A 19,310-nucleotide genomic window follows, 5' to 3' on the forward strand; every position below is an offset into this window, starting at 1 on the left:
AGGAACTATCTGGCAGTCTTTCCACCATCGTTCAGTTTTTTTGTTTGCTGGATTCTGAGTTTCGTTCAATGAATGTCGCTTGCATCGTTTTGCGGTGCCTGCAATTTACACAAAAACCATTCAAAAGTGCAAGCACAGAGAAATGCAGTAGAGAGCAAGCGAGAGATAGACAGAGAGAGGGTGAGCTGTGGAAAAGGAAAGAACCATTTTTGCTATTGGCCTGGCCAACATGTATTCGTTGATTGTTGGATGATGGAAACCACTAACAGAACCGAGCTGAACCGAACCACAGCAATTGTTGCTGCTGTACCTGTACCTGTAGATGTACATGCAATTGTTTCTGTTGTTTGCCTGTTTATCTGTTTTGCCTGCGTGGGTGTTGTGTTGCCGTTGATTGCGTACAAAAGTTGAAAGTTTGGAAATTTGCATTTAATTTGATTGAGCCCACTGATTGACTGACTGGCTGGCTCCAAAATGTTTACAAGTCAAAGAAGGTGCTAATGAGTGAACAACAACCCAAAACCGATGTGAGTTTCAGAGTTGGCACAGATTTTGTGGGTAATATTGGTGTGGTTTTGGAGAGTTTTGTTGGTCCAATTGTTGGTGTTTCAAAAGTGCAGTGTGTTGTTGTAGGTTTTGGTATTATTTCTAGTACAATTGTTGGTCCTTAACGTAATACTCTTTATACTTGATACGAGTACTCCTCCTTCAGCCCGTTTTATTTCCATAGTGGTTTTTCCTACTTTTCTTTGATATTTTAATTAGTTAAAAACTTTATACTCTTCTCTTTTTTCCTACCCCACGCCTAATTCCAAATATTGTTGCAGAACCGATTACGTTATCTCTTGGCCACGAACATCCACAGCGACCTGACCAAATGTCGTAATTAACCTTGGCTATGGCCCTCGGAAAGGATGGGATGTGGAAGGTGCAGTGGAAATGGCTTGCGACTAATCCTGAATTATTATTTTTTGGCAGTAGTAAAGATGCTAAATGGTTTATTTTCAATTTATGGCCAACAGCTCACCACGATGAACAATTAAAAGGGTTGCAAAAGCGTCCCGCCCACACGGCGACACCACCCTGGGAGCCCTGGACAGGCGGCGGTGACTCCCGGAAATATTTTCCGAATCATTTGCATATGAATTTTCAACCTTTACGCCTCTAGTTGAGCATTCAAATTACTGTTATTATTATTTTCACTCATATGCCACAAGTCCCCGAGCGCCCCCAAAGGGGGTGGAGGGTGTGAGAGTCGCATGGTAGGTTGAGGGTTGAGCTGTAACCATTAAAAGGCCAGCACGACCTTTGCTTGGGAGCACTTCCGTACTCGGATTTTAATTCTATTAAACGGAGAAGGACGTGCCACAAGGCCGCTTATCGCCAGGGCCGCACACACACATGGTGGTGGCAGCCCCGCCTCTGTCGCCGATGCGCCGCCAAAAGGTTAAAATTATAATTTGCGGCTTCTACATCTACTTTATTACCACACAAATTTCAGATTCGGGCAAAACTTTGGCATTTGTGGCAGTCAACAAGCCGCGACCACAATGTCGACACGCTTAATTTCTTGGCCGCATTCATAACATTTGCTTACATCGTGTACAGAGCACCCCGCGTCCCCACCCCCTGCCTCTAGACCCTGGCCTGGCCAAAGACAAAAGGGATTTTTAATGGCGTTTTTGGCGCTTGGCTTATCAGCAAGCGGATATCCTTTTGGAGTTTCTGCCACAAAACAAATAAAGGTTACTTGCCACTAAACAACTCCTATGCCACACTCTGCGGCTGTTGCTGTTTACTCTGTTTGTGTGCTGTTTGTTTGCCCCATGAAAGTGTAAAGTTTTCCCACTTGTTCGTGGGATACAGCGTGAGATAAGCCTGGCTAGCTTTGAATTATTTCGTTGGTTTTCCTGTACGCTGTTGGAGGCCACTTGATAGCTGAAGGTGAGATGCTGAGGGTTACCTGTGTGTATGAACTTCTGTTAACTGCTGCAGACATCAGAAGAAGCATACACATATTGTATAAGGGGTAGAGAACCTTTTTCCTTGGGTAATATAAATTTAAAAAGATTTATTTATTTATTACACTAGAGAAAGCATCCAATCAAACTATAAAGTATAATTTAGTGCAGTTATGAAAAGGATACTCTGATCAAAAACTGTTGGGCTTATGTTCTTCATTAGTCCAGTACTCCACTTACTCCTATTATATAGGTACTCGTAGGCAGCTCATTCTGTGAGTACTTTCTGACAAGTTTTCATAGCCTTTTCCCTGAAACCATCCCAACCCTCTTAAGAATAACAAATTGTCAACACATAAGATGGCATTTAATCTTCAACAAATTGCCAAGACACTTGTACAGACAGCTTAAATAAATAGTACGCGCCTTCGTCAGACTCACTCCTGTTGCCAGCACATCTGAACCTGCCACATGCCCCCTCTTTGCCACACAGCTCCTTCAGTGGGCAATCTGTCAAAGCAAGAAATACTGAAATACGCATCATGTTATGCTGGAAATTTTTCTAAAATCGTTTTTTTTTTTATTTCCCTGTCTTCATGTTGCCTCTCGTTGCCTGGTTCCTGGGGAAATTTGCATTTTAACTCAATAAATTCACTTTGCATGCGGCAGAGAGTCGAGCAGCGGTGTGGTGCTCTATAAATCTGTTAGAGTCTAACGACTACAAGCTTCTGACGTGAGATGGAGAGAAGGTGGATCTGAGAGCAGCCACTGAGGGAAGGTGGCTTTATACAGCCCGCGGCGGCTCAGTCATTTCCCAGCTACTGATATTCTTTTGGCTGCGAATGAATCCATCGCCAGCTTATAAGATTACACCAAGTGTGAGTGGATAAATAGCTCATACTCCGCTCCGAATCAGCCAGCTACGCCACCACCATCACACTCCACCACCAGAATCTTCGCGTGGTTTGCTTTTGCTTTACCTTTTGTCGCCGCTTTGGCCAAAATGCTTTGAGGCGATATTTGCGTTATTTACGATTATTTACAATTTTACAATTTACATGTGGCAACGGCAACTCCTTGCCTGTTCTTCATGCCCCGCCCCAGACGCTCTGCCTACATCCCTGCTCTGCCCTGTTCTGCCCCCCACCCAATCTGATGTCTTACAAGCGGGAACATCCTTCGTGTTGTAGTCGTACTCGTACTCGTACTCGTATCTTGATATGTTGATTCTTCTCCTCTGCTTCTCACTTTTTATTTATATCACAATTACTTGGATTTAACTTGGGGATTTGCTGGCTTGTTTAGTGGCAAGTAAACTGTTTATCCAATGGATCGGGGTATCCTGAAATATCTGTGGAAAGTTGTTTATGTAATGGATTATCGGTATGGTAAATTGGTAATCGGTTTGCTGTGTCTACGATGGGATTTATTAGAAACGTATATCTGAAAGACTTTTTTCCATTAACAGCTCCATGAATTCCCCGCTAAGTTTTAAATAAATCCACGGAAATGCAAATCAATACCAAAGTTAAATTTCCATTTGGTTTTTTCCTAAGCACTCTCCTGTGATATATTTCAATTGTATTTATTGCACAATTCTTTTAATCGCACAGCAATTATTTGAGGCATACATAATACAATGTCCCAAATCGGCAGACCCCATGCCAGGCACAGCCACCACACCAACAGCGGTCGACCAGGTCCAAGTACCCAGCCCGAGCCCGATGCCGACACATTCTGCAGCCCGGCAAATTTATGCACTGGTGCGATATTTGGCCGAAGGCAATTTGATTATTGAACCGCACCAAAATCCAGAACCCAGAACCCAGAAACCAAACTCCAGCCCGGTGCAAGCTGCACAGCACAGGAAACTTCTGTGCTGCAACCACCTCACAGTTTGGCATCTTTTTGAGGCCAACTAATTGAATTATTAGCGGCCACAGTAAAGAGACGGAGTCGGAGTCGGAGTCGCAGTTAGAGCTGGGATTGGACTGTGTGGTGTGGTGTGGTTATGGTTATGGGTCTCGTTCTGGGTATCGTTCTGCGTGTGTGTGTGTGTGTGCACATTGAAATTATTGTTCGGTGGTTGACAAGGATCAGTGCCGACGCCTTATTTGTGTTCTTGCTCATTGCACTGGACCCTGTTACCCTGCTCTTTCATCTCTCCCCATTGACCTGTCTCTACCCAAACCGATGCCCTTGGGCAGTGGGTGGCCACGCTCTAACAAGCGGGTGTTGGCCACGTCTGGGATTGGGACTGGAATTGGGTTTGGGATTGGGTTGGGTTGGGTTCTGGCACGCCCTACCCTGCAGTGCAGTGTCCTGTCCGCCAGCGGCTGCGACATGTGCACACGTATTGTTCTTGTAAATCATTGATTAATTTTTTACTTTTGCATATGATTAGAGAAAGTTCCACTAGGGCTTTTGTGGCAGAGATTTTTCAATTTGCATTTTGACTTTTGGGTGGTGGAACAGGGGACCGTAAACGATAGTTACGGTCATGACTGGAAATTATTTTAATGGTGGGTGAAGCGACCCCAGAGAGATTTGTGGATTGAGGTCAAGGGAGATCAGAGAATAAGAAACTACATAGCAATGGAAGTGGAGCAAAAAGAATAAAGGCTCATAAGCGGTGGATAATGCTCTGAATAAATGAAGGCTTTGCTTTTAGGATCCTTTCTTGTGGGATACAATTATATGTGGAATACAACCTCTGCCGAAGTTAGCTTTCAATAAACATTATCTTGCTCAACCAACTGTTACCACTGTACCATCCACCCCCCGTAGAACTCCATACTCCAAGAGCATAAGAATCTAACCATGACATGGGACAACCCTTCGCTTATCAAGCATCAACCGAACAAGTTCGTGTTTTGGATCAGAGTCACACTTTCCTGACACTGAGTGACTCTTCCCTGCCCGGCCTGGCTGCCCATCACACACAAATGTCACGCATGTCAGACGGAGCACAATGACCAGATATACCATACCCTGACCATGTTTAATATCCCCCCACCCCACCATGTATCCGTGACACTCACTACTCATATGGGAGAAATATGGGAGTAAACTTTCGAATGGAAACTTTGTATCTGGGGAAAGTTTGCTTACTTTGTGCAAACTTTTCGCATCGAGAACAATGCGGAATGCATAGAATTTTCATAAACTTTGACACTTTGCCTCTGCAGTTGACTGCGGTCTTGGGGCGATAGCCAGAACCGTCGATCGAACAATGTGAGAGATATATGTATGTGCAAGAGACTGACGAAACTGGAGCAGGACTTGTTCCACCATCTAGAAGAAAATGTCCTGCGCTTCCGCACAATTAGTTTGCACTCCCAGCCCAGCCCAACCCATTCCCAGAAAAATCCCTTCCGCTCCCTTGCCATCTTGGAGATGGCAATTTGCAAGGTGCTAAGCGCAGTCTGAGGAACAACAACAAATCACTTAGCCCTAATGGCTTATGGGGTAATGGAAGGAACGGAACGGAACGCCAGTGCATTTAACCGAAAAACCTCAAGCAGTTAAGCGACGTTTTGCTATGAGATGAGGATGAAGGAGCTGTCAAATGGTTGTCTTTTCTTGTCAGAGCGAAAGTAGAACGTTGCACGATGCTTCGCAAGTGTGAACCCCCCGCCAGCACTCTCTCTGCTCGCTGTGGATAATGAGCGACCCAATTAGGCAAAGTGAGTGGCGGTGAGAGAGATGCATATGAACCATAAAACAATTGAACAATGTGCTGCAAGCAATTAACCAAGCAACAGCACAACATAAAAGGCCATAAAAAGATGATGCCAACAAGTGCCTGCTGGAGAAGCGAAGGAAAATTCACTTCCTTATGGGTATGAAACAGAGTGAAAAGCGGCCGCTTAACTGTTTAACCGCAGTTGTGGGATTTTATTTGCTTTAATATATATATGGGAAATTAATAACAATTGAAGAGGGAAGCGAGTGATCAAGGAGTGGACCAAATAAAGAAATGCCTAAGCTACACAGAGTTAAGGCAGATCAAGAATAGAGAAATAGAATATGGAAGCAGTCCAAGATCTAACAGATCTACTCTACCTCCTCTTGAGAATCAGTCTCTATCTTGCAGGCCAACTTATTTAATGAAATAATTCATTTCTTAGCTACTTACTCGAATTTCAAACTATTCCCTTTCTAGTTTCAGTTTCTGCCACTGCCAAGCTAAATCCGTTTTGGCTTCTTTCTCTCTCATCATCGCAACATGTGTATGCAATTTAGTCCACTCCGATCAATTGCACACAGTTGTCTAACTGTCGGACTGTCATTTGTTTATTAGATTTGTCAATGCAACAGTTTTTTTTTTTTTTGTTCGTCTTTGCCAGGAAACCCAACCCCCGCATGAACATAAAAATCATTGGAATTGCAAATAGATGGATAGAAAAAAGTGGGCAAACTTTTTGGGAGGACGACAAATGCGCCCTCAAACTTGTCGGTGGGGGTGGTGGTGGTGGTGTCACATGCAGGCGATGCGTATAAATTAGAGCTGCCATCGAGTGGCTGGCGGAGTGGCCATTGTGCGGCATCTTAAATGTCAAAAGTGACACCCTATCCCCCAGTCACGGGACCCTGATCCTGCCCCTTGGTCAGTGCACCTGAAGCAGGCGCTGGCGAAAACAATAAATTTCCCTTTTCCGCAGCCAAAGCACCCACAAAAAAAAATAGAAGGAGGACTCTAACATGGACACCACTACCGCTTCGAGGCATAGTAAGGGGAGGAATGAGGACCAGGGTTGGGAACCGGCACGGGATGGGGGGCAAGAAAAATGATGACCACTGGACGCACGGGTGAACATGATGGCCCCATTCTATGATATAAAAAAAGGTAGCCTTACGTCCAAGGAACAACTTGCTGGCTAATAAAAAGAGCAAGGAAAACCAGAGGACAAACCTGTTTCAAATGCATTGGCTTCCCCAGCAGGGGGAGTAGTGCTATAAATGGGGGGTAGGGGGCGGTCACTATTATGACCAAGAGTTGAGGGTGTTTAAGCGGAAAAGGTAAGTGCCGTTGAGGTTGTTCCCTATTGCCATAGCTGTCGTGTTGTAACTGCCACCGGGCTTTTAGTCAATATCTCAGGCATTCTGCAATTTTTCTTCATTTTTTACGCATACATGTGCAGCCCCAGACATATGTGTAAGTTACCCGGAAGTTAAGCTGTTGTTTATGTGTCATAATAAATCATGTTCAATGCACACGAAACAATTTCATCTAAGTGGGTAATGGGAAATCCGTTTTGCTGTCGTAGTCGTAGTCCACTTCCTTCTTCGGTTCTTTTTGTTTGGGTCTATGGTAGATACAAGTAGTCTTATGTGCATAGTATTGGCTGTTGATATGCCATGGGAAGCGATGGAGAGGCTTTGTTCAGGTTGATGCTTAAGTAACTTCCAAGATAGAGAATCGCGAGCTTGGCTGTATTTTGTACCGAATTATTGTGAAATAAAATACATACCCAAGTATCAAATTTTCTTTAGCACTTGCGGAGTTTTTTCCTGCCTCCCATACATATATATCAGTGTGACAACCCCCACAGAACCTGCAAATTGGTTAATGTATTCACATAAACTCACCCGTAAATCCCAGTTGACTTTTTTTTATAAACGCTTCTAAATGCAAATAAAAGAAGTCACTTAAAAAATTATTCAGCCGCCAACGGGGGACCAAAGAGAGCCGCCACAACGGGAAATAAATGTGTTAATGTTCGCCCCGAAACGCTTTTCGAATTCATGTCAGTATCAGTTTCATGAAGTAACGAAAATTCACAAATTCGCGGGAGTGTTGTGTGGAGGCGCACGCGTGTCACTTACAGAGATTTACTGGGAACAGGGCCCATGGGGGAAAGGTAGTCAGTGCCCCCGGTCTCTCTCGCTGACACTCTGCCACAAATGGCAGCTACGTGGCTTGGGCTTCCACTTGCCTAGACAGAACAGAGGAAAACGTATGTATGAACCCGTATTACTTGCAAATATTGCATTAAAGGTAAATACTTAAATAATTTCATTGAAAAATGTATGCAAATATTTAACCAAGAAGCATGGACAGCTGCCATATCGATGTGGATTTAAGCTACATATACTCAAGTTCAAGGTTTAACAAGCTGATATAAATACCTCGAACACGTAAAGCCATTCCAACAGTTCAGTTCGATTTAACACTCCCAAAATGTTTCGTTTCGTTTTTTTACTGGGAATTTCATTCTTCAGTTTGAGTTATTCCTACAGGCTCATGGATATTCATGACGATTTTCCGACTTGTCCTGCGAATAATAAGGAAATCGAGAAAATTAAACCAATAGATAAGCACGAGAATTTATATAACGATATCAACAGCAAGGTTGAGCATAAAACTCAACAAAATGAAAATAAACCAAGCAACTGGCTGATGCAGATCATTAAGATAATAACCATACCCATGGAAACGCATCAGGGATTCGGAAAACACCATGAAGAAGGCATCAATAGATTACCTAAGCGAGACCGTCACATCTCACAACTACAACCAAAAAGCGAAGATGTCTACCAGCAAACCCAAACCGAAAGAACTCCCAAAATTGTGCTCTTAATAAAAGAAAGGCCCCACGATGAAGAACTCCGTGTAAAAAAGAGAAATCCATATTTATATCATTTCATGTGATGCCTATTTTCCAACCAATTAAGCATACACTTGTTTAAAGGAAACCAATGAATTGTTATATCTCTATTTCATTTGCATATAGCCACATGTGCTGTGACACACCCTCATCATCAAATCTCATATAGTTTTAAAGATCTATTACCCCTAATTAGGGAAACTTTGTACCGAACACATGTTCCCAGCTCAGAAAGCAATAAATTAAATCATTTTCCTGCTGTTGCGGCAAAGGATTTGAAACTTCGAGACACATTCAAGACATTTTCCAGTCATAAATAATGCCCTTACATATGTACATACTCGTACATGTAAAAAAGCTCTTCTTTATGCCACTTGATTGCGGTTCGCCGTGGAGCAACATAACCATCCCCAACCATAAAAAATTATATTATATGCATGACCCTAAATTAATCTAGCGAAACCTTTTCCATTTTTGTGACAAACTTCAACCCTGAAGCTGTGGAGGACATCAAAGCCAGTCGAGTATGACAAACGAAGTTATTTAAATATGGTACGTAAATGTCATATGGGAACAAATTAAATTTGGCTTATGGATGTGGCCAGGCAGGAAGCTACAGGAAGCGAAATACATAAATGCATATATGTACGTATATTTTATGGAGGGATTCTTTTTTTATTTGGTCATCTCTTTTCTCTTTCATTTTCTGCATTTCAAGTGCATTTAAAAGGGATTTAAAAATGTTCAGGGTAATCTTGATTTTAGGGCGATTTAAAAAAATATCTAATCATATTGAGCTTTACCAGAGTACCAGACTTATGGGCTTGGAGTTTTTATTCGTAAAGAGAAAGGCTTACCATTGAGAGCATGCTATTTGGAGATGCTTCTCTTAACTTTTACTAAACTTTAACAACCTGTTCGTACCTTATTCTCTCATGTTTAATAGTTTAAGAATTCATTTCTTCAAGCAACAGACTGCTACGCCATGCCGCCTTCTTTTCAGAACTTCATTCAAATTCAGTTGCGAACATTTTTGCATTCTGCAACTTATGCCAACTTCTACACAATATGTTGTCGCCAGCACCAAATTGAAATTATGCAAAAAACAAAACACAAAACAAAGAAAAAAAAAACAGAGACAAAAGTAAGAAATAGAAATAGATTTCATTTGCAAACCAAAATGTTTGCTCAGGCGGTGCCCATAAGCATAACCAGATCTTGAAACAGACCCAGACTTCCTTTTAGCAAGAACAGGAGCTCATTCGCATGCAGTTGGCATCCCGTAAAGTGGATATTGATATTTTGTCCTTAAATTTTGTTATTTATGTGCTATAGAGTGTTGGGAAGTTCTAGACCCCTCGGAAAACTAAAATAAACGAAACAGAAGTTTACAATTGGCAATGGAAAGAGGAGGAAAATTCCTGTCAACTTGTGCAAATTTAACGCGACATTGTCTGAGACGAAGGACGAGCCGAACAGTTCCTCCCCCAATTTCCTTTTTTCGGGGGTTCGCCCATTGACATGCAAGTCATGTGTCAGACCAGAGGCCGACGCTTAACTCTGAGAGACCACAGAAAAAAAAACCCAAGAACTTTGCCCATAAATTGTGAACCAAAAAAAAAGAGCAAAATTATGTTTCAACACATTTGAAAGGAAACTCTTGTTTGACACAGGCCCTTGAAATTTTTATCAATTGCCTGCGAATTTATTTTAAGAGTGCGTGAAATTTATGATTGACAAATTGAATTTGAAAATTGAGCAATATTTTTTGCTTAAGGAGGGAACTGGAATAATGTTTTGGTTGAAGGATTCATTGAATAAAAACTAAGGACAATTTTGAGAATAATTTAAGATTGCAATACTTTATAGATCTCTCACTCTCTCTTTAAAAACTTTCCTTTTGCCTTGAGTTAAGTATAGTCATAAAAATGATTAATGACCATTCAATCGTTCTGCCTCATCATATCCCACTCAAGTCCAGGATTCGTTCTGGTATTTGGATGCTGACCAGCAGAAATGCCTGCAGGATATAAGGATTATTCCCCCACCAAATGGTAGTCCCAGTATGTAGGCTTATTTTGTATTGTTTCAGAATGGACAAACACTAAACACTCCATAAAGAAAACCATTAAATGTGGCCCCCATTAATGCGCGGGGAATATCCCAAAAGCCGAAATCAAAACAGAAACATTCAAGTATTTCTTTGTTTATCATTTTTTTATGGCCGCCTTGAGTATGTGGGCGTGTGCCTGACATGGAGTAATCGTATAAATCTTAATGTTTATAAATCAGAGTACTCGATTCTATGCCCCAGGGGCTGCCATGAGACGGTTCTTGGAATGGGGAGGCTACGCATACGATAGAGAAAAAATGATGAAATATTAACCGAAAATTAATAATAAAAAAAAAGAAAGAAAGAAAAGAATAAGCCGAGAGGGCAGATAAAGAATAGTATATTGAAGGTTTTCTACAACCCTCTTTAAGTTCTCAAACACAATGGAAAATTCTTTAAAAAAATTATCACAAAAAATATCTCTTTAAGAACGTCTGTGCAGATCAACCAATGACCTTGAAATACCACACAATACTGTTCCCATTTTCCTCTAAGATAGCCGCCACAAAGGAAATCAAATGTTCATTGTTATAAACATTTTTTTCATATTTTTTTTTTTTTGTAATATGCAAATAATTTGCTGGCCAAATGGCAACCAACTGTGACCCAACAGATGACAATGCCAACGCCCTCTAACCGAACCAACAAGGAATACGAATCAGATAGATCCTGTACTCCCTGCCAAGGAGTCAAGTCGAGAACAATGCGACCCGAGGCCTACTTGCACTTGTAAGGAAGTTCCGACTCAAACCCCCACCAAGATCCTGCTCTGCTTCTGCTTCTGCTCCAGCTCTGAGTCTGAATCTGAGTCTGTGTCTGGTCACATTTGTATATGACACACAGTTGACAGCTGTGGTCGCTACTTGGAATGGCAGCGGGTGGTGGCTCCGTGTCCATCTGCCCCGTTCCGTTCCTCTTTCCGGCTCAAACTTTGACTCCGTTGATGCGTGGCCATTGTGCGCATTTGACGTTTGGTTTATTAATCAGTTTGGCCTGCGGCCACGGACCCACGACCAACGTCACAATTTTCCACAAATGAATAATTTTTGTGAATAAAAAAGCAAAAGCCAAAAAGGCAACCCACCCACACAGCAAATGTGACACACAAGGGACTGACTTTTGTTTATTTGTATATGTATGTACATATATTTTTGTATACCCTTAAAGAATGCATAATGATTTTGCTTGCAGTGAAAAAAGTCATCGCTTATAAATGATATACAGATCTAAAATTTCACCATTTTCCTTCATAGATTATCAAGTTCATTATCAGAACTTAACATATCAAAATAAAATAGTTTTGTTGCAGAATAGAGCAATAAGATTTGATTTTAATTTAAATATAAAACCATAAGAAAGTTGTAGATATTTTTTCAAATCTTAACTTTAAAACGTTCATAGAATTATTTGTACCCATCGATGTACTCACTATTTCCAAAAGGGTGCTTCAAAATTCGGCTCGCCTTCCCCTTTGTATTTTCATTTTTGCCCCTGCGCGAATTCCGCGTTTTAATTTCAACGGAGAGAAGAAAAAGTCAAACAAATGTCAGTCGCGTGTTAATCAAGTGTAAATAAATGGCGCAAAGATTAGAGAGCGCCGCCAAGGCAGAAATGTTCTGGAAACCCCCGCACAAAACAAATAAAAAGTACAACAAAAAATAAAAATAGGAATTCCCCAAAAAAAAATGGAGGGTGTGACGCACAGACAATGACGCGACCAAAAAAAAAAAATAGCTGTTGAAAAAACATTTAATGGTTTTTTAAATGTTTTTTAAATGTGCGTGAAAAATCTGTCACTCGATGGGAAAACAACTTGAAAATGCTTTAAGTTTTCTTGTCAGTTCCCCGCCTCAGAGGACGGCCCATGCAAATTAGCCAACAAAGTTGTTATCATCGAAGACCGTAGTGACAATCCCGAAGCCATTGGGCAGAACCCCAGCAACGCCTACACCAAAGTAAATCCTTAGACCCTGGAACCCAGACAAGTCCTACACCCTTGGTGCTTAGGAGTGATGCTGGGTTCTGGGTCCGTACTGAAGTGGTGTTGATGATACTATTATCTTAAATCGCGAAGGGAACAAACGGCGCTGAGATCCAGGGAAAGCTGTCACCGGACGCGACCACTTCAATTGTCCTTTTCGGCAAAAGCATTTACAATTCATAGATAGAGGCGAAAAAATCGTTTTATTGGCTTTAAGGTCCTTTTTGTCGCCTCAACGACATGAATAAAGGAGACCCCCAACAACAAGGACATAAACCGCAAATAACTTGAACACTCCGCAAGGGCCAGAGGGTTCCCTTTGTTATTGCATTTCCCTGTGATTTGTGGTCTTTCGGGGGCGGCGGAAGAGTTTGGATTTTACAATTTTTTCGCTGCCTCCTTGGCACAGTGGGCACAACGTGATGGAAGTTGTGGGAGAAATAATATTTTGAAAATTTTGAAAATTTGAAAAGAAAAGTTTGGGCCAACCAACAAATTCCATAAATTGCAACTGAACATGTTGAAAATCACACCAATTTAAAGAATCATTTCGTTCCACTGTCCCCCACTCAAGCGAAAGGGGTGCAAATGCTGCAATTTGTAACATTATTTGTTTTTCTTTTCGGTTAACACCCCAACTCTGAGAGCAGAGACCACCCGCAAAGGAGCATTGCTTCAAGACACAATGCTATCTAATCTTGTTTCGTATTATTTTTGCGTTAAACCTGCATTTCAGCACTTTACCCTCCATGGCAGTACGAAGAAGTTCCCGCCAGCTATTGTTCGGGAATGGTCTTTAATAACGAGAGAAAACTTTAAATCTCTTTGGAGCAGACCTCACCCTCGTAAGGATAATTTTAATGATATTTACAGGAAGTGGCAGAAGAGCATCAATCATTTGTCAGCCATAAAAATTCGTCACACACGAGTATTAAATTATACAACAGCAAAAAATCAGAAATATCTCTCTCTCTCTCTTGTACAAAAAAGAGGAAAAATCCTTAATGGTTGCGTGCAATGAAATGACCTTGTAAGTTATGAGACCTACGGCGGACCCTGGGCCCAACAGTTGAGCGCCAAAAAGAATTCGGAATGAGAGAAGGGGAGAAGTCAACCCAAGGCAGGGTTCAACGATGAACGGTCATTCCATTGAAGCACCAAATGGGATTGGTTGGGATTGAACGTGGTCCTTTCCTGTGGTACTCCTGCACTTGTCCACCGTCCCCGATGTGTGTGCATGGGTCCTTCACTTCACTGTGTGCCCACTCATATGTGAACATTTATTGGAAAACATTATTATTTATGACTTTTTGAATGACATCGCTTGAACTTTTCAAGCAATAAAGTAACGCACAATAATATTTCCCTTCAGCGGAAATTGTTCAAAAATAAAAAAGCCTGCCAAAAAATTAAAGCGATTTTCGAGTTTTGATTTATGAAGATATTCATTAGTCCAGCCTGATTGGAATAGTGTAAAAATATCCACATGATTTATGGCAAATGGGAAATTTTATTAACGATTCAGTTTACATTATGGAAAGATTTTTGGTTGAATTCCTGCGGGAAATGCAGAGAGATTTTAAATTTGTACAGATATCTAAATGCAAGTTATTCATACTATAAGTCCGGATATAGTATTATATAGATTACTAATCGTATAATTCCCTTGAAATACTGTATGTTCACAACTTTTAACTTTCTATAATCTCAAGTCTTTGCTTTCTTTGGCTTAAGCCAAAGATACAAATTACCAAATAAATTTCCATGCAATCTTAAATGAAAATCTTGTGGAACATTAACCCAAACAATCAATGCTCAACCCCCATCCACACAAACAGTTAAAGGGTTTTTGGGGGGATCAGAGTTAGAACAAGTGAGGGATGCGTTTCGCTTAAGATTTGATCAAATAACCATAAGGAAAAGGATTATTTTAAGTAATTGCTAGACATTGTTTAGTCGAACGCCCAGAAGCAGACATGTAAGGTATATTTTCTGTGTAAATTGGGTTCGAATTTAATGTGAAATATCACAAAAGCTAAAGAACCATTTGTTTTTATTTACTCAACCAATACGATTACATAGTCAACTTCAACATCAGCTTATTTACTGCTTTTTATAGGATATATGTACATATACATCTGTTTATATATCCGTTTTATATATGTTAGATGCGGGCTCCAGGCGCATGACCCATTCCTGAACTCGTGCAATGCTTTTAGCAGGCGAAGGCGACACGAACTCTGGGCTCGCTCTCTTTCAGTTTCTCTAAGCTCTATGCAGTATAATGCCATCCTTGTCGTCTATCAATGTGTGTATCTGTGTGTGGGGACTACGTATCTGGGTGTGTATAGGGTGCAGTGGAGTCAAAGTGTAGATAGCAAGCTGCCATAGGACGACGACGACAACGATGTTGAATACATATAAAAATGTCTAAGGTGGAGCAGAAGCCATGACTGCGGCCATGACAGCGATAATGTATACGAGTAGGGGGGTCCGCTGACTGGGTCTGAGGTGGAGGGAGACCTGGCGAAGTTGTAGGGTTGCCAGGTTGCTGCGCTGGTTTTAGCCACCTCCCAAGCCCCACAATCCATTCAGCCAACCGTTTCGCTGTCTCTTCTCCTTTGCCTTTGGTCTGCCATCTGGGGTCTGGGGCTGGGGGCCCCGGTTCACTTTGTGGGTATTAAGTTCGTTTTAATGCTAAAGACAAACGGCTCGCCCTCCCTCTCTACTTCTTTGGTTGCACTTTTTGTGGGCCTGCCAAAAGAAAGAAATCTCTACCTCTGCGTATAGGTGAGTCGAGAGAAAGAGAGACTCTTTAAAGTTGCACAAAGGGGATTAAGATGGTTTGTGCATAATTAATCAGTTGAGTACCTGACAATTGGTAGGTCCTAATGGAAACCGGGGAGTTTGATTTCATCTAAGGCAGAAAAATGGACAATTTTCGGACCCCTCAGATCCTCCACAGTAGGTATTTCGACTGTTGATTTGGCTCCAGAATATTCAGTCTTCGCTAAGCAGTTTATTTTTTCTTCTTAAAATTACAGCCAAATGGAGGGTTGAATTTGTTAGATATTAATAAGATCCCAAGTTGTTTCAAGGAATAACTCTCAAATCTTAGTTCTATAGTGTAAGAAATTCCTTTATTCTGCTTTGATTTTTTAATATTATATTTACTTTGTGGAATAAAAAAGAGCGAATCAGAGTTTCCAGACCAACCTCAAACAGTTCCTAAAAATACATTCAAGACAAACACTTTCTCTTGTAGCATTCATCAACAGAACTCAATGCATATCTATCAATATTTTGTTTACCCAACTTGGAAGCCAAATCAAATCCCTTCAAGTCATTTTTTTATGACGCACTTTAGTTAAACGATGTGACCGAGTCCAGGGGTAACTATAGCCCATGGAAAATGGACTCCCGGGAGCAACGGCAACCCCAAGAATATGTATGTATGATGCAGCTGCCCAAGCTGAGACAGCCCTTCCTTATCCGTCTGTTCTTTGGGGAATTTGTTTTGGTGCGATGGCTTTTTTTTGTGGCCGCTGTTGATGGGCCAAGCGGGAGACTTTTGTTTTATCGAGAGCAATACATCAGAGGCCATCAATATGATTAACTCACATGGAATGTGCCAAAGTGCCGAAAATCAAATTAAATTGCCCTGATGTACAGTGTTAGTGACACATCCGAGTGGACGGGCAGTGGACAGTGGACGTTTTCTTGATTTATGCATTACAAATCGATAGTTTGTGTTTGTCCTTAGAGAAAAGGGATAAGTGTCAGGCGGTAAAATATAATATATATTCACTTCTTCAAGATATTCGTATAGGAAATATAAAAATGCTTCTTGATATTATGGGGACGTCGCCTTGTCACTTGACTTTCGTACGTTGTTCGTACTTGTCCTCAAAGAATTTGAAGACCGAATCAATGGCCGAGTACGAGGTCCACTCATGCTTGGTATGGCCCGCCGAAACACGTCGTATTTTATCGCTTGACGAGGAAATTGGCGTGTCCAGCGGAGAGTTGCTTGCGACCCAATCACAGGTCACATCGTGCAGGTAATTCTTGCAGTCGGACTGAGGACTGCCCATAACCGCATCGGTGAGAGCGATAGCAAAGACCTTCTCCTTGAAGAAGTCCAAAAAGTTATTCACCTGAACGGAGGCAATATATTAAAATGTATTGAAGGAGGTTTCATCTGCAGAATATTACCAAATCGATTGTCACATAGCCTCCATAGCTATGTGCCACTATGGCCACACTCTCTGGGTCCGAGGGCAATACAATATTCTTCCACACGTACTTGGCGTGCTCCGTGGAAGTCTCCACGCCCTTTATCGGATGCTCTTTGCCATTATAGAACCGTCTGCAATCGTTTGTATTGGTGATTAGGATATCATAGCCCAGTTTCTGTGCCTGTCGTATGTAGGGCATCTGAGATCCATGATCCAAAGAATTGTTGATGATAAGGCTATGAAAATGTGCATAAGTGAAATAAGTTACGTTATATTTTATGGTTTTGTATGGCCCCTGAGTGGGCTGCCCTCCCAAAGGGCTTAAATTATATACTTATCGGCGTCCCATATGGGGATTTGGTTTTTCCCCCACAAAATTACTCACCTCCTGGCCCACTGACCCGCTCGGACCTCTCCGCTGCCATGAATGAGCACGAGTAACTTCTTGGACTGCGCCAACTTCGCTGGTTGAGAGTACACGAAGGACGAGCGATCTGGAGGCTTGCCGAACGGTATGTATGTGCGACTCAGGCCACTCTTCTCCAGCAGCGAATAGATAATGTTTGGTATTTGCTAGAGATATCATAAAATTGGAATAAGCTTGCATAGAAGTATCTAATTGGGACACGTACCTTTGCGAGATTCTGATAATGCTTCTCGTTATCATTGGCATCATCCTTAATGTCGTAGATGTACGGCTCCTTGCCTGGCTTCCCCGTGACTGGATCTATCTGACGTAGTACACCACCTACACAGACATTATCATAGTTAATAGGTATCTTCATTGTCTATACTATCCCACTCACCTGCATCGAAAGCATAGCCAAATTCCTTCAGCTTGGCAATCGCCTCAGCACAATTTGTTTGCTGTGCGGTGTCCGTCATGTCGCAGTATCTGAGAGGGCGAAAGAAGTGAAAGATTCTATTCCACACATTGTTCATGTTTGCACTTGGTCGCACTTACAGACTAACAATTTGTGGGTCCCAATGTTCAATTTATATCCAATTGTTGCTCGTTTTGCTCGCTTTGTTGTGCTTTCGACCCGGCGATAGGCGGCTAGGGATGGTTGAAATTATATCGATATATAGCAATGTAGTTGGGTCACGTAAAGAAACTGCTGTTGCACAGTGGTACAATAGGCCCACATTTTGACAATATACAATATGATATAAGATATTTCTGTGGGGGAGTGCTGGTGGCAAGGTTGATTAAATTCCGGCTGCGGCCTGAAATTCTTGCAAGCGATTATTAATACCATTCTGATCAGCTGTACAATTCGCATTTTTCAAGCTTCTGACAAAATGTTGACCACTTGTGGACTACTGTGCGTAGCCAGCAATTTTACATGCTCGTATCGATATTTGTGTTGGATAAATATCGTATTAGTGTTGCATCGTAAGCTGTTTTTATTTGCGCGGTAAATCAAATTTAACTTCTACTTCAAATCACATTCATTTCATTCATTTCGTCTCGTATCCAATTCCCATACATGCTGATGCGGGTAAATGCATAGGGTTGTCCCTTCTGACAAGCCTTTCTGCCATAGGAAAGCAAGCCGTACAGATAGTGTTTGTTACCATCCACCAAGGGTCCACCGGAATCGCCCTGGAACGAGGTTTTTATAAATTTTCCCACCTAGTATTTAACAATTAAATATATGAATGTGGTTTTACTCACATCACAGGCACCACGTCGAATTCCCGTGTGCACGGCACACATCTCTGATCTTGTGAGAAAGACGAATTTGTGAGTAAGCCGGCACTCTGTGTCCTTGATCGTCTCGAAGGGTACCAAGTCCAGATCTTTTTTTTCGCCACGTTTCAAACGCCCCCAGCCCAAAAATGTGGCATTTATCCCGCCACCTCGTCTAATTTCTTTGTACTTAATAATGCTAAATCGAACATTGTCCAACTGGAATTTCGGCTTGACGCGCAGCAAGACGATGTCATGTCCGCGAAGCAGCTTGAAATCAGGATGTATCTTCATCCTGTCAACTCTGAAGCGTGTCTCATTCATGCTGTTTAACGTATGGGAGCCACCCACGACAAACAATTGATCCGGCTCGAGGGGCGTGGGCTTTGTAACGCAATGTGCAGCCGTCAACACGAATTGGACATCGATGATGGCTCCACCGCAGAGATGCTTGTAGTATCCTTTGGTGTTCTCCTGTATGGACACTACGTAGGGAAAACCAGTGGGCACAGTTTCAGTGTCCTCAGCAATAGAAGTTTCTACTTCTTTGGTCAAAACTATCTCATTGCTAATGTCATTTGCATTTATACGAAAGCAAAAAGCCATCGCAAGGAGAGAATACCAATAGACCATGGCGGAACGTTTGTCGCTGACAGAATGCCATGGTTTTTCCTTGACGTGAACGTTCTCCTAATGGATAATGGATAATGGAT

The 19,310-nt window shown here is 41.8% G+C and overlaps 3 protein-coding genes across 3 annotated transcripts; 1 reads left to right on the forward strand and 2 right to left on the reverse strand.

Moving 5' to 3' along the window:
• Window positions 1–8,123: 8,123 nt before the first annotated feature.
• LOC121404774 lies at window positions 8,124–8,856 on the forward strand. The gene has a single exon (XM_041595097.1). The coding sequence runs from the start codon at window positions 8,146–8,148 to the stop codon at window positions 8,614–8,616; it is 471 nt and encodes a 156-aa protein (XP_041451031.1). The 5' UTR covers window positions 8,124–8,145; the 3' UTR covers window positions 8,617–8,856.
• A 7,589-nt stretch (window positions 8,857–16,445) lies between these two features.
• On the reverse strand, window positions 16,446–17,972 carry LOC111068326 (FAM172 family protein homolog CG10038). Its single transcript, XM_022357719.2, has 6 exons — window positions 17,869–17,972; window positions 17,711–17,799; window positions 17,537–17,652; window positions 17,290–17,477; window positions 16,882–17,140; window positions 16,446–16,823 (listed from the first exon to the last, which is right to left on the reverse strand). The coding sequence occupies exons 2-6, from the start codon at window positions 17,787–17,789 to the stop codon at window positions 16,539–16,541; spliced, it is 927 nt and encodes a 308-aa protein (XP_022213411.2). The 5' UTR covers window positions 17,790–17,799; window positions 17,869–17,972; the 3' UTR covers window positions 16,446–16,538.
• A 320-nt stretch (window positions 17,973–18,292) lies between these two features.
• LOC111068375 (venom peptide isomerase heavy chain) lies at window positions 18,293–19,254 on the reverse strand. The gene is made up of 2 exons (XM_022357822.2): window positions 18,583–19,254; window positions 18,293–18,510 (listed from the first exon to the last, which is right to left on the reverse strand). The coding sequence occupies exons 1-2, from the start codon at window positions 19,228–19,230 to the stop codon at window positions 18,346–18,348; spliced, it is 813 nt and encodes a 270-aa protein (XP_022213514.1). The 5' UTR covers window positions 19,231–19,254; the 3' UTR covers window positions 18,293–18,345.
• Window positions 19,255–19,310: the final 56 nt, after the last annotated feature.

Source organism: Drosophila obscura, unplaced genomic scaffold (genome assembly GCF_018151105.1).
Source record: "Drosophila obscura isolate BZ-5 IFL unplaced genomic scaffold, ASM1815110v1 contig_4, whole genome shotgun sequence".
Lineage (NCBI taxonomy): Eukaryota > Metazoa > Arthropoda > Insecta > Diptera > Drosophilidae > Drosophila > Drosophila obscura.